This window comes from Erythranthe guttata, chromosome 5 (genome assembly GCF_056151865.1).
Source record: "Erythranthe guttata isolate IM_541 chromosome 5, IM_541, whole genome shotgun sequence".
NCBI lineage: Eukaryota > Viridiplantae > Streptophyta > Magnoliopsida > Lamiales > Phrymaceae > Erythranthe > Erythranthe guttata.
The window spans coordinates 18,126,256-18,138,684 of NC_142537.1; the positions used below are offsets into that span (position 1 = coordinate 18,126,256).

At 35.8% G+C, this 12,429-nt stretch overlaps 4 protein-coding genes across 4 annotated transcripts; 1 reads left to right on the top strand and 3 right to left on the bottom strand.

Annotated features, from left to right (window-relative positions):
• Window positions 1–314: 314 nt before the first annotated feature.
• LOC105967169 (serine/threonine protein phosphatase 2A 57 kDa regulatory subunit B' kappa isoform) lies at window positions 315–3,212 on the bottom strand. Its single transcript, XM_012991754.2, has 2 exons — window positions 1,340–3,212; window positions 315–813 (listed from the first exon to the last, which is right to left on the bottom strand). The coding sequence occupies exons 1-2, from the start codon at window positions 2,438–2,440 to the stop codon at window positions 475–477; spliced, it is 1,440 nt and encodes a 479-aa protein (XP_012847208.2). The 5' UTR covers window positions 2,441–3,212; the 3' UTR covers window positions 315–474.
• A 1,537-nt stretch (window positions 3,213–4,749) lies between these two features.
• LOC105967178 (E3 ubiquitin-protein ligase At1g63170) lies at window positions 4,750–7,587 on the top strand. Its single transcript, XM_012991765.2, has 5 exons — window positions 4,750–4,968; window positions 5,554–6,384; window positions 6,512–6,637; window positions 6,711–6,981; window positions 7,099–7,587. Exons 2-5 carry the CDS (start codon window positions 5,720–5,722, stop codon window positions 7,297–7,299), a joined length of 1,263 nt encoding a protein of 420 aa, XP_012847219.1. The 5' UTR covers window positions 4,750–4,968; window positions 5,554–5,719; the 3' UTR covers window positions 7,300–7,587.
• Window positions 7,588–7,659: 72 nt separating this feature from the next.
• Window positions 7,660–9,235, bottom strand: LOC105967179 (DNAJ heat shock family protein). Its single transcript, XM_088818146.1, has 3 exons — window positions 8,806–9,235; window positions 8,334–8,701; window positions 7,660–8,244 (listed from the first exon to the last, which is right to left on the bottom strand). Exons 1-3 carry the CDS (start codon window positions 8,968–8,970, stop codon window positions 7,803–7,805), a joined length of 975 nt encoding a protein of 324 aa, XP_088674272.1. The 5' UTR covers window positions 8,971–9,235; the 3' UTR covers window positions 7,660–7,802.
• A 585-nt stretch (window positions 9,236–9,820) lies between these two features.
• LOC105967263 (polyadenylate-binding protein-interacting protein 5) lies at window positions 9,821–12,198 on the bottom strand. The gene is made up of 3 exons (XM_088818147.1): window positions 12,071–12,198; window positions 10,942–11,353; window positions 9,821–10,346 (listed from the first exon to the last, which is right to left on the bottom strand). The coding sequence occupies exons 2-3, from the start codon at window positions 11,347–11,349 to the stop codon at window positions 10,176–10,178; spliced, it is 579 nt and encodes a 192-aa protein (XP_088674273.1). The 5' UTR covers window positions 11,350–11,353; window positions 12,071–12,198; the 3' UTR covers window positions 9,821–10,175.
• Between the last annotated feature and the right edge of the window lie 231 nt (window positions 12,199–12,429).

Below are 12,429 nucleotides of genomic sequence, written 5' to 3' on the forward strand. Positions count from 1 at the left end.
GTGTAGGAATAGAATTATAGAAATCAGGCCCATCCGATCAATTATTATTATTATTATTATTATTATTATTATTATTATTATTATTATTATTATTATTATTATTATTATTATTATTATTATTATTATTATTATTATTATTATTATTATTATTATTTTCTCCTAATTTGTATAAATATTCCCTTCAATATGCTCATTTTCAACGTCATGTATTTAAAATTAATTATTATTTTTGTCACTTTTGAAATGCTATCAATTGCAAAAGCTACAACATTAGTAACCTCAAGTATTTTAAAAAAATGCAAGAAAATAATAATAATAAATAAATAAAAATTAACCGATAAAATATGTTAGTTTTACAGTTTACACACTATGGCATATTTATCCCAAAAAAAAACAATGGATAAAAGTTCCACCATTGATGACTGATCCACACACACACACACACACACCAACATGGATGTGTGTGTTTTTTGTTCAGTGAGTCACGAGAACAGCGGTAGTGTTTCCGACCAACGGCTGTAGATTAGCAGCATTTTCCAAGCGCTCCCAAATTTCGCTCCGTTTTTCGATTTCCGAGTCTTGCCTTTCTTGTTCCTCTCGGTAATTGGAAATGCAGGCAGATACAAGGGGTTCGTCCATTTCTGCGAGCATCTTCTTCACGTTGAAAGTCAGGTTGAGAATCGAATGGTTCCAGTGGTTCTGCGCGTTTAGTTCCAGAGCCGGAATTACTATCGGCAGAATCGCTTCCCTGTTGTGCGCAATACGGTTCACAATCTGGTCGTTGTTCCACAGGAACAAAGCCCTCTCGGCAACCTTCAATATACATACACAATATAAATAAATAAATAAATAAATAAATTGAAACTATTTCGATTGCATTGATAATCTTAAATCTTCGACTTTTTTTTTCCTTCATTTCAATGACGTATTTTATCGCATCGATAAGTCTAAGTCCAGGGCAACAACCTAGTTCAGTTAAACCTCTATAAATTAATAGAGTCGGGACCAGGGAAATTCTATTTATTTAGCGAATTATTAAATTATCGAGTTAATAATTTAATCGAGGTTATTAATTTATCGAGTATTAATTTATCGAAAATTATACTGTATACTAGTACCGGTGGCCATGTTTGAACTAGCGAATTCTTGGAACCCTTGTACTAAAATACACTAATACGACGATTATTACCGTAACAACCGAACAAAATCAATACATAGCTAGTTCCCGATTCACATTAAACACCGATTATGTTACTATCTACGCAATCAAATAGTACTGATTTCGCATTAAATACCCGTAAAAAGAAAGCAAATAAAACAAGTTAATGAAGGAAGTTACCTGAAAATTATAACTATTCATGCAGTGTCGAATCCGATAGAACAAAGGCACCATAACTTTCTGAAAATCGGTCATATTAGTCGCCTCCAAAACCTCCTCCACCTCACCCAAAAGCATCAACTCCTTTTGGCTATTCGTAATCGGCCAACATTTCAAAAGCCCCTTGATCAACACAACCCCCAACTTCGGCTCCTTCTCGATGAACTGAGTCACGCAAAACGAGAGCTGCTGAAAGTAAACCCCCAAAGACTTTGGTTTGTGCAGAGGAATCAAAGCCCTCGAAAAGAATATCTTGTGCTCTTCTTTTAGAGGCAGAGCGAATCCCGTTATCACGCTCCCGAAAATCTCCAACAGCTCTGCGATTCCGTTGTGCTTCTCCGTTTCGAATACGAATCTGTGGAATACATTGCTTACGCACTTTCTTATAAACGGGCGGTGGATCATGAATTTACCGTAGACCCTATGCAGGATCGCCTTTAGTGAGTCCCTTTCTCTTGGATCGTCCGATTCGAATAAGTCCACGATTCTTGATATGAATGCATGATTTACGTACTTTTTTGCTACCTTTGCTTCTAGGGAAGTCGATGTCACGAATCTGAGGAAGAAATCGTACACTAGCTGCAAGTGGGGCCAGGCCGGATCGAATATGGGCTCGTCTTCATTGTCGTTTTCGGTTGTGATTCTTGATCGGCAATTGGGTGGGAAAACGCGGAATAAATTTATCGAGCACATTTTGCAAGATGCTAAAATCGCGGGCTCGGAGAATTTCGGTGGGTTTTCGGATACGAATTCGAGGAGCTCGAGCAAAGTGGCTCTTTTGAGCTCCTTTTCTTGAATGTTCTTTGCGGGGTCGGTGAAATCGAACACAACAGAGCAAAGACTCAATTTACTGATGAAAAGATTCATTCTTTCGGAATTCGGGACGTCTTTAAAGGCGAGCAATGGCTCGATACCTGCAATCACACTGGCTGGAAAAACTGCAGCTGAGGCCCTTTTGGCAACCGGGTTTGCAGCATTAGGGCCTAAATTAGGGTTTCTGGGTAAATCCTGATCTGATTTTGGGGATTTTCGGGGGAGTTTACCCAGAAATTGCTTCCACATTCTTGATTTTTTTTTTCTTCAATTTTTTGAAAAAGAAGATAAAAAATGAATCTTTAGGGTTTTCAAATTGAAGGCGAAGGGGGCGGGGGCGGATTAAAACCTAACAAAGAGGGGTGATCCGTGATAAAATTGAAGATCTGGGAAAGGCCCATTTAAATTAGCACATATAAATTGCATAAAAATTGGATCTTTAAACAATTTTTGAACAAAAAAAAAATCATAAATAATCAATCAATGCAGGCCGGAAATTTCAGTTAAATCAAGAAAAGAAATCTGAAACAATCACCATCATAGTACAAGGCAAATCACAGACAACTACATTAAAAAAAAAAAGGGAAAAGGGATTTCTTGTAAGCATGAATATGTATGTAAAAAAAAATCAATGGCAACCACTGCATGTGTGTGTGTGTGTGTGTGTGTGTGTCTGTAAAGAGACAACCTCAATTAGTGAATTGAAGGGGAGAAGAAGTAGTATTATTTAGAATTAAACCCACCTAGGATTCTTTTTATTGTAAAAATAGAAAGAAAGAAAGAAAGACATACACACATGCAGATTACAGGGGAAAAGGTTGGATCTTTCAATTATACATTAGAGTATTACATCCATGTGTTAATGTACTTTGGTGCAGAGAGAGAAAGTTAGAGAGAGAGAGTGTGTGTGTGTGTGTTGTCAGTGGTTAATTATGAAAATTGCCACTGATGGATGGATAGGTTAAAAAGGGAGATGGGAATCAACTCAATAATTTCATGTTTCCTTGTTTTTTTCTGACTTGGAAAAAGAAATAACTGATATATATATATATATATATATATATATATATATATATATATATATATATATATATATATATATATATATATATATATATATATATATGTGTGTGTGTGTGTGTGTGTGTAACAATTCAATGTAGAGGAAATTTTCTATGTTATATGGGGCTATTTATATGGGGTGATTTGTTAGTTTAGTTATAGATGTGTATTATGCTTAGTGGAAGATTATCTAGCTCCACCTGCAGTTAACAATCATCCGATGTAAATAACTCGATGTAGTATAAAACTTCCCTAAATTGGAATATTGAGTGACAAAGTTATGTATGAATAAATTAGATTTTTGAATTTTAAAAAATTCAAAACATCAAAGTTATGGGCAATGTTCATTGATTCATGCATAACTTTATCGTTCGATATCCACTTTTGATTATTCGCATTTTTTTTATTAAAAAGCTAGCTCAAAGAAATACAAAATTGGTATTTTGAATTTTGCCGAATTGAGCCTTAAAATTAGTCAAAATTACATTGTAAGTTGAAACGATATTATTAACAACAAAACGATATCAGTAAAATTCAAACGGTATTTCGAGTAAAATTATCCAAGTATATATTTTAATATGTGTTTTCATATGCAATTAATTAAATATTATATATGTATGAAATGATATATATCAATGGTGTAATTCGCTGGAAAAGTTTTGGGGCCTCGCCAATTGTAAGGCCCAGCCCACTACCTACATAATTAAACAATTAAATATTGGGGGCCTTTTTGCATAAATAATTTTGATAGCCTATATTAATTAATACAGTCGGACCAGATAAATTGAATTAATTTAATGAAATATTAATTTTACAAAATATTGTTTAAAACATTATTCTTGAGTTGGGATCAAAAAAATATTATTTAAACGAGATTATTAATCTAGTAATTATTAATTTATTGAGGTTGTACTGTATCCCCGAATATTAATTTATCGATTTTTACGAAATGTATCTCATCATACTATACGAGAGTTTTGAAATAAAGATTATAATTTTTTTTTACCAAAATAATAATAAAAAAAATCAAAAGTGTTAATCACGTTCCGGGACAGGAGAGTTAATACACATACACACAATTACGGCCACCCCCTAAGTTGGGTCAAATTACGAAAACACCCCCCCCCCTATTTGGGTAACTACAGTCGCCCCTCAACTATTTATTATCTTACGAAACGACCCCTCGAAAGGTAAATTTAGGGATGTTAATTCGGTAAAACCGAACCAAAATTTCTGTACGCCAACATTTCATACCGTTTACCGAACTAAATATACGATTTAGTTCGATAAATAATCGAATTACATAAATTTCATGTAAAAATATCTAAAATGAGAGGTAGCTATAATTACCTAAACAATAGAGGTTTTTTTGCAATTTAACCATATTTTAAGGATGGCTTAATTTGCCTATTACTATATGTAAATCTAATGTTTCAATTTACATAATATAAATAACCAGACGTATCATCTAATTTCTCGATATTAACGTACTTTCTAAATAAAACATAAACATCAAAATAGAAAAGTATGAGTTCAATAAATAGAATATTCTCAGGTGACCAACCCAAGCCAAAGATAAAATCTTTATTTATTAAAAAAACAAAAAGAAAAAAAAAAACGCGTCAATAAATTCAATTTTCGACAACGAATTCAAAGCTTTCGTTCGCAGAAATCTTCATCAGATTGCCCCCTTTTCGTCAGACCCTCGTTATCTGGTCCGTAATTCTTTCCAACTTTTCATCTGTGATTTTTTTTTCATAATTATATTCAGGTAGTTTAATTCGTTGTCGTCGATAATTAGTTGATTACTTTTCAGTTTTTGTTTTTAATTTCTCTGTTGCATTTGAGTTTGAATTTTCAATGTTTACACCGAGGGTTTGTTGAATTTTTTTTTTTATTTGTTGATTTCATTTTCGCCGATAACAATTCGGAAGATGGTCAACGATCTAATGTTATTGAGGGATTGTATTTTTTGGGGGTTTGAAAACTAATTTAGGTTACGAAGTTTGAATTTAATCCGTCTTTTCTTTGTCCATCATGTGAAAATGGTGTTTATCTGTTGTAATGATGGAGTTAGGTATTGGAAATTATAATACACTTCTGTTTGTATTTGGGGCTAGGGTTAAGTATTTAAGATTGTTGATTCGAGTTAAATGAATATAGTTTACTGTGCATTTACGACACCGTTGTACGTTTGCACGTTGTTTAGTTTTTTCGTTTATTTTCTCGTTGTTCCGTTGATTGTCGAAGTACATATAAGTTTGTTCTAACCTGCTTGTGTTGTTGTGTGCTTCAAACAGGAAAGAGGGTTGTTGCAATCTGATTGCATTAGTCGAAAACAGGGCAAAAAATTCAAGATTCGAGCGACTTCATTACATTATTGATTTTACTTTCGGAAAAAAAGGTTTTCGAAGTACTATATTATAATCCCATGTTTTCCGTGCGTGGGACAAGTGTACGACTCGGATGGCCTTTCCCGTAGTGGGTCTTCATCGTAAAAGCCAAACAAACAAAGTCCCTCTGTTAATGGAGCGTGCAGAAACTCGTAATGATAGTGAACACATAATCGACATAGCTGGCACCAGTAATGCTTCTTCTTCTTCATCGTCGTCGTCTAGTTCGTCCAACGAAAGACCGTCCAATGGACAAAACAGTGAAGATCTTCCGTCCACTAGTTCACGGGTCCCGGTGTATCAACCTCAACTACTTTCTTCGGGGTCAAATTCAAGAAATTCGTCGCTTCTTCGAAGAGGGAATACTCGAGGGCGGCAAAGGAGCCCGTTAAATTCGGGTCTGTGGATATCTGTTGAGCTGGTTTTGACAGTTAGTCAAATTATCGCCGCTATTGTTGTTTTATCTTTGTCGGAGCACGAGAAGCCACAAGCTCCGTTAAGAGCGTGGGTTGTGGGTTACGCAACTGGTTGTACGGCGATTCTTCCACTTTTGTACTGGCGGTTTAGATATCGAAACCAGGGTACCGAACAGGAGGCAGCATCTCAGATTCGATTGGAATCTTCCGTCGGGAATAATAGCGGGGCACCCTTGACTCGGAGAGTCGTTGAAGGGGAAGATCGCCGGTCAACTGGTGCGTTGACCAGAGGTGCCCAGGGTATTGGGTTGCCGAATGCAAGGTAATTCTCAGTACATTTACAACGTTTATCGATTTTAAAGACTAACATCTGTGTGTTGTTTGTGTTATACGTGTTGAACTTGTGGGGAATTGCAATATAATAAAATAGTTGTGGGCTACTATTGCAGGCTTAAGGTATTCGTCGAATATTTCAAGATGGCTTTGGATTGCTTCTTTGCTGTTTGGTTTGTCGTTGGCAATGTATGGATTTTCGGAGGGCACTCGTCATCTGCTGAAGCTCCTAACTTGTACAGGTAATGCTTTACTCTGTTTCTTGTTCAATTTTTTTTTTAATTTTTTTATTTTTTAATTTATTTTTAATTGCAGGTTGTGTATAGTATTTCTAGCCTTTAGCTGCATCGGATACGCTATGCCGTTTATTCTATGCACTACAATCTGCTGCTGCCTTCCTTGTATAATATCAGTCTTGGGCTTCAGAGAAGATTTTTCCCAGAATAGAGGAGCTACTCCAGAATCGATTAATTCTCTTCCGACCTATAAATTCAAAGCGAAAAAAAATAAGAGCGGCAATGATAAGGAAGGCGGCATAGTGGCGGCAGGAACAGAGAAAGAGCGTGTGATATCCGAAGAGGATGCGGTTAGCTTCTCTTATCTTGGTTTTACAAATTTGTCAAACTTTTTTGTTGACTTCAATGCTTTGATGTATCAAATAATCAGCTCCTAAAAATAATATCTTTATTATTCTACTCTGTAGGTTTGCTGTATTTGCTTAGCAAAATACGCGAACAACGACGAGCTTCGAGAGTTGCCTTGCTCACATTTCTTTCACAAAGAATGTGTCGATAAATGGCTGAAAATCAATGCATCGTGTCCACTCTGCAAAGCTGAAGTCGGTGAGACGATTTTGACTTCACTAACAGAAGCCACTGCCAGCTTGCGAAATAGCACCGTTTGATGAATTTGTCGATAAAGGAAAGAAAAAAAAACTTCTTATTTTTTTCGGGTTTAAATTGGTTCTTTTAATCGAGGAAGCTCGATCAGTTATTTATGGTTTGAGTCTTTTTTATGCCCCATAAGTTGATAATTTTTTTGATTGTTTGTTTGGGATGTAGAAGAATCGTTGACCTTTGTAGCTTTTCTGTGTATACGTGTTGATTTTCGATTTCTATGGGAGAAAGATTTATGTAACAATGCCGGTTTATGTATATGCTTCTTGTTTGTTTCAGTGAATATTTTACAATCATGTCACGTTATTAATAAAATGTACTCGAACGATTTAATCACATCATATTTAGGGGTGTGACTGAAACTCGAGTTTTTCGAGCACGAGCTCGAAATGATCTTGCTTGCTTTTGTCTTTTGATCATAAGAGGGTTACATTAATTCAAAAAGAAATACAAGAGATAGTTTGAGATGTTACAACTAAGCACTAACACAATCCACAAAATCTACTATCTTTCATCCTCCAAGGGCCCGCTTGAGCCCGGCCCGTTGCTCGCCCGTCAATTTAGTGGGAAATTTAACTTCGAATCGGATTTTCAAATCGCCTCTACCGGTGGTGGTCCCCTTTGTAATGGGCATGCCTTCTCTCGAAACCACCAGTTCATAACCGGGGCTCACGATGTCGCTGACGGGGACCGACAGACTGCGATTATCCAGCGTGGTGAGGTCCACGGTAGTACCACCGATCGCTTCCGCCAGAGTCACACGATGGCTCATGATCAAATCGTTGCCGTCCCTCTTGAAGGTTGCGTGGGGCTTCTCGTCGATCACAAACACGAGATCCGCTGGGAGCTGGTTCGGCAGCTCGTTTCCTTTGTCTTGGAACGTTATCTTTGTTCCCTTTTTCCAGCCGGGCTTTATGTCTATCGTTAATATCTCCGTTTCTGTCACTAGACGCCTACGCAAGGGCATGATAGACAATATAATCAAGGTGTGTCAAATGTATCAAGAAATATGAGAGAGAGAGAGAGAGAGAGAGAGATTTACCCATTAGCATCAAGAACTTGTCTAGAGATCTTCATTTTTCTAGTAGAACCAGAATACAACTCCTCAAGTGTACAAGGCAATTTACTCTCGACAGGTGGTGGCTTCTTCATTGCCATGTTAACCGATCCACTCCCATCACCCGACGAGTTTCTGAACATATTATCACCGTCCGATGAAAACCTCATCGACCTACCAGCCGATCCGAATCCAAACGGGCTACTCCCGAAAAATTCAGCAAAAATATCTTCCGCATTTCTTGAATTGAACCCGTTTTGGCTACCCGTCGAACCGGGGGGCGGTGGGGCATCTTTTAGACCTTCTTCTCCGTCTTGGTCGTAAATTTGCCTTTTTTGAGGATCACTCAATACCTAACAATAATGAAACAATAAAAAATATGGCATATCAATCTCTCTCTCTCTCTCTCTCTCTCATGCATGCATGAATGAATGTTAAAGAAAGTACAGATACATACATCGTAGGCTTCGGAGATTTGCTTAAATTTGGCTTCGGCTTCAATCTTGTTGTTGGGATTTTTGTCTGGATGCCATTTCATAGCTAATCTTCTGTAAGCCTTCTTCAAATCATCCTCTGTTGCACTTCTCTCCACCTTAAGTACGTCGTAATAATCCACCCCCATTTTTCTTTTCTTTTCTTTTTCAATCACAAAATGCAGATTAATTATATTCTCAGATCATCAATTTCATAACAGCAACCACTAATTCAGAGCCCCATTTCCCTTATTTCAAGAAAATAAAAAGGGTTCTTGAAGATATTTTTTTTATTTTTTTAAATTCAAGATTTTGTGCAGAATATGAATGTGGGATCTTTAATTTTCAGAGAGAAGAATGTCCTCTTTCCTGTGGGGGTATATACCTCTTACCGTTAGTTATTATGGTTTGTATGTCTTTTGGGAAGGAAAAAGTAATATTAAATAAATGAAAGGGCCGAAAAATAAATATTTATTAGAGTACCACCGCACTTGGCGGGAGGAGGTGGAGGCCTCTCATTTCCTTTTTTCCCAATTAATATTGCAGATGAGCTGATGATGTGATAGCACGATTTATTTATTTATTTCAATATCTCGAATATTAAATAAATATTTTATATGATCTTTCAACCCGAGCACATATAAATAAATAAATTGTTATAAATATTTGCACCATTAAATAATACATACGCTCATGTTTTCATTCTTCTGAACTGACAATTCAATTAACTTATAATAACATTATAAATATTACTCTAGAGGTAGTATCCCCGGTTATTGAGATGCTACACCGAGTGATTTTTAACCATTAATTATGTGCAGATCAACGGTTATTAATCACACCCAGTGTGCTTCACAAAATGTAGCATCAAATAAACTGTATATATAATCACATGTTAACGGGGTAATTATAATTTACAGATTCAGTTGCATTTTCTTATAAATAAGTTAAAAGCATCAAGAAAAACCCTAAATAAGTGCTTATTTATGTAGCAATGAATACTGAAAATGTATAAAGCTTTTGATTTCTGAAAAGTACTTTTCTTCACCTCATGTTTTATCCAAGTAGCAAAACTGAAGATCAAGAAAGTCTCAATCATCATCAACAAGCTAATATAATAGCACAGACAATTTGGTTGTACCTTTCAAACAAAAAACCCCAATAAACATAGAAAGCGCAAGCAGATACAATCTATACAACCTGAAGAAAAGAAAAAAAAGAAAAAAAAACGAACGTATCGACACTGATCTTAACTTGAAAGGAGGAGAAGAAAGGGAGTTTCCCAATTCACAAGTTTATATCCACAATCTCAAAAGGCACCCCATTAAAACTGTTAGCACGAAAATCGAGCATATTAGCTCGGAGAAGTCATGTTGGACGAACCAGATTTCGAAGCTCCAGCTTCTGCAGTAACGACGTTCTTTACTTTGTGTGGTGACAGCTCGCTAACAGATCCAGATTCCGACACATCACCAATGTCCAAAGTGTCTGGCAGCTTATCCGATGAATCATCATCAGGGTACATCTGTCAAATGTAATGATACAATTTTATCTCCGATTATACTCAAAGTTATACAAATATACTATAATGTGCATTTACCATATACGAATATAGTATAATATAGTATAACTTGTATCTATCAAAGGCCTAGGTAAATCTTGCTTATGTTGGAAGCCGAAAAATACTTTATGTACACCAGAGAAAACTGTGGCGTATACACTCAAAAAATATATTTCCATTAAAATTTGATTGAAGCTACTATATAAATACCTCGCGAAATGAGGCAAAAGCAAAGCGTACAAAAATAGCAAAAAAATTATCAACCATAGCAGCAGCAAGAAAAGAGCAACATGACATGAAAGTCAGGTTCAATCTTCTTTAGGGTAATTTACCAATTCATTTTTTTTCTCCGTCACATTCAAACCACAGAATCCTTAAGCTACTAGACTAGGCACGAGATGGTCAATGGATTTTAGCAAATTTTAGCAGTGACCAAATGTCAATGACGTGCAGAATATGAAAGCCAACGACAGCGAAAAATACAAACACAAATGCGCTGAAATGAACACAAAACTAAAAACTTAAATAGCTGAATTTTTTCGAATATTCAAGAAATTACCTCAAGTTGTTGTAGCATGTCGACTGCAGCATCAAGGTCACATCTGTTGGCTAAATAGACATCAGAAAGAGACTCATTTGATATTCCAGGAAAGTTCATCTGAAGGAAAGCTAAGTCCATGTCGAAATATTCATCAAAGTTTGGCCTTTCAGGATTCTCGTTCGGGTACTGTGAGGTCGAGGCAAAGAGTTCACCACCACGGTAGGGAAATTCAGCAGTTTGAGAAATACTTTGGGGCCGAGCTTGAGGCAATGTAGTGTTTGGCTGATAGCCAGACCAGACAGCCCCGTTTCCATTATTCAGTTCTTGTGCTGAATTAAACTCTCGGTTTACTTCAGTAACCCCTCTTTGAAAGAGGGGTACATACGATGCTGCAAAGGGATTTAAAGAAGACGATACTTCCTTCATATTGCTCTGCAAAATGGAAATCAAAACTGAAGACATGTGTATACGTGATCCTATAACAACGAATTTAATCATTAATTCTTTGTGCTGAAAAACCGAGCAATCCTGGATACTCTCCTAAATTTCAGAATATGAACATCACCAAAATATCAACGGAAATTGTTTCCAGAATCAAATGAATTAATCATAACTAGAAACGAGGAAGAATTCATTTAAACCTGTGTTTACTACATGTTGACCAATCAGAAACCACCATCGAAGAAGCACATAGATCTAAAAATTATAGCAATCGAATCAATTAATAGTGATTCGCGGGGTTCATTCCAGTTCACACTCATTTTTTTTTAACTTAAGATAACAGAGGAAGAACAAGCATTTCTTTTCCGAACATGTCACTTTATCAACAAACTTCTTTGTTACTTCAAATTTCTTCTCACAGATTGCAAGAACACAGGAAAATAAAATAAATAAATTAAATTACCAATTCATCCATCCATATGCACATAACGAAATCTAAAGAACGAGAAATTCACGGAATACAAAAAGCTGCATGCTCGTACTGAAAAGTAACAGATTAAAAGTTTAAAACCAACACACAAAACGACAAAACAAAGAAATCACCAAAAGTTCAGAGAATATATGAATCAATCGATCCATAAGAAGGAAAATTACAACTACATCATACAATGATCACAGAAATTGAGAAGAGGAAAAAAGGACTCACGCGTTGAATCAGAAACGACCGGAACGAATTTCGGAGGATGAGCAAACCCTAGAAATCGCTTGAGAATTGCAGCGAAGAAGAAAATCAAAAGGGAATAATTGGGGAGAATTTTGCAATCATAGTGAAGGGATTCGGAAAAATGAAAAATGCGGAATGTTTTTAATTTTTTAGAATTTGTCCTTTTATGGAGAATGATGTCAGTTACTTTTTTACAAATTTTTATTTACTTTTTCTATTTATTTTTAGTAACGTGTAAAATTACCGAACTAAATAGTCTATCCACAATTTAATAATTACAATTTGGCATAAGAATTTTAATTATTGATTATTGAAATATGTTCAAAGAATTTGTGCCAAAC

What these genes read in the sequence shown, in the direction of transcription:
- LOC105967263 (XM_088818147.1), bottom strand. Translation starts at nt 11,349, where the DNA reads ATGAAGGAAGTATCGTCTTCTTTAAATCCCTTTGCAGCATCGTATGTA. An exon ending in ACATGCTACAACAACTTGAG is followed by an intron (nt 10,347 to 10,941) that starts GTAATTTCTTGA and finishes TACATTTGACAG; the next exon opens with ATGTACCCTGATGATGATTC.
- LOC105967169 (XM_012991754.2), bottom strand. Translation starts at nt 2,440, where the DNA reads ATGTGGAAGCAATTTCTGGGTAAACTCCCCCGAAAATCCCCAAAATCA. An exon ending in TGAATAGTTATAATTTTCAG is followed by an intron (nt 814 to 1,339) that starts GTAACTTCCTTC and finishes TGTATATTGAAG; the next exon opens with GTTGCCGAGAGGGCTTTGTT.
- LOC105967179 (XM_088818146.1), bottom strand. Translation starts at nt 8,970, where the DNA reads ATGGGGGTGGATTATTACGACGTACTTAAGGTGGAGAGAAGTGCAACA. An exon ending in AAATCTCCGAAGCCTACGAT is followed by an intron (nt 8,702 to 8,805) that starts GTATGTATCTGT and finishes CATTATTGTTAG; the next exon opens with GTATTGAGTGATCCTCAAAA. An exon ending in CAAGTTCTTGATGCTAATGG is followed by an intron (nt 8,245 to 8,333) that starts GTAAATCTCTCT and finishes GCCCTTGCGTAG; the next exon opens with GCGTCTAGTGACAGAAACGG.
- LOC105967178 (XM_012991765.2), top strand. Translation starts at nt 5,720, where the DNA reads ATGGCCTTTCCCGTAGTGGGTCTTCATCGTAAAAGCCAAACAAACAAA. An exon ending in ATTGGGTTGCCGAATGCAAG is followed by an intron (nt 6,385 to 6,511) that starts GTAATTCTCAGT and finishes CTACTATTGCAG; the next exon opens with GCTTAAGGTATTCGTCGAAT. An exon ending in TGATATCCGAAGAGGATGCG is followed by an intron (nt 6,982 to 7,098) that starts GTTAGCTTCTCT and finishes TCTACTCTGTAG; the next exon opens with GTTTGCTGTATTTGCTTAGC.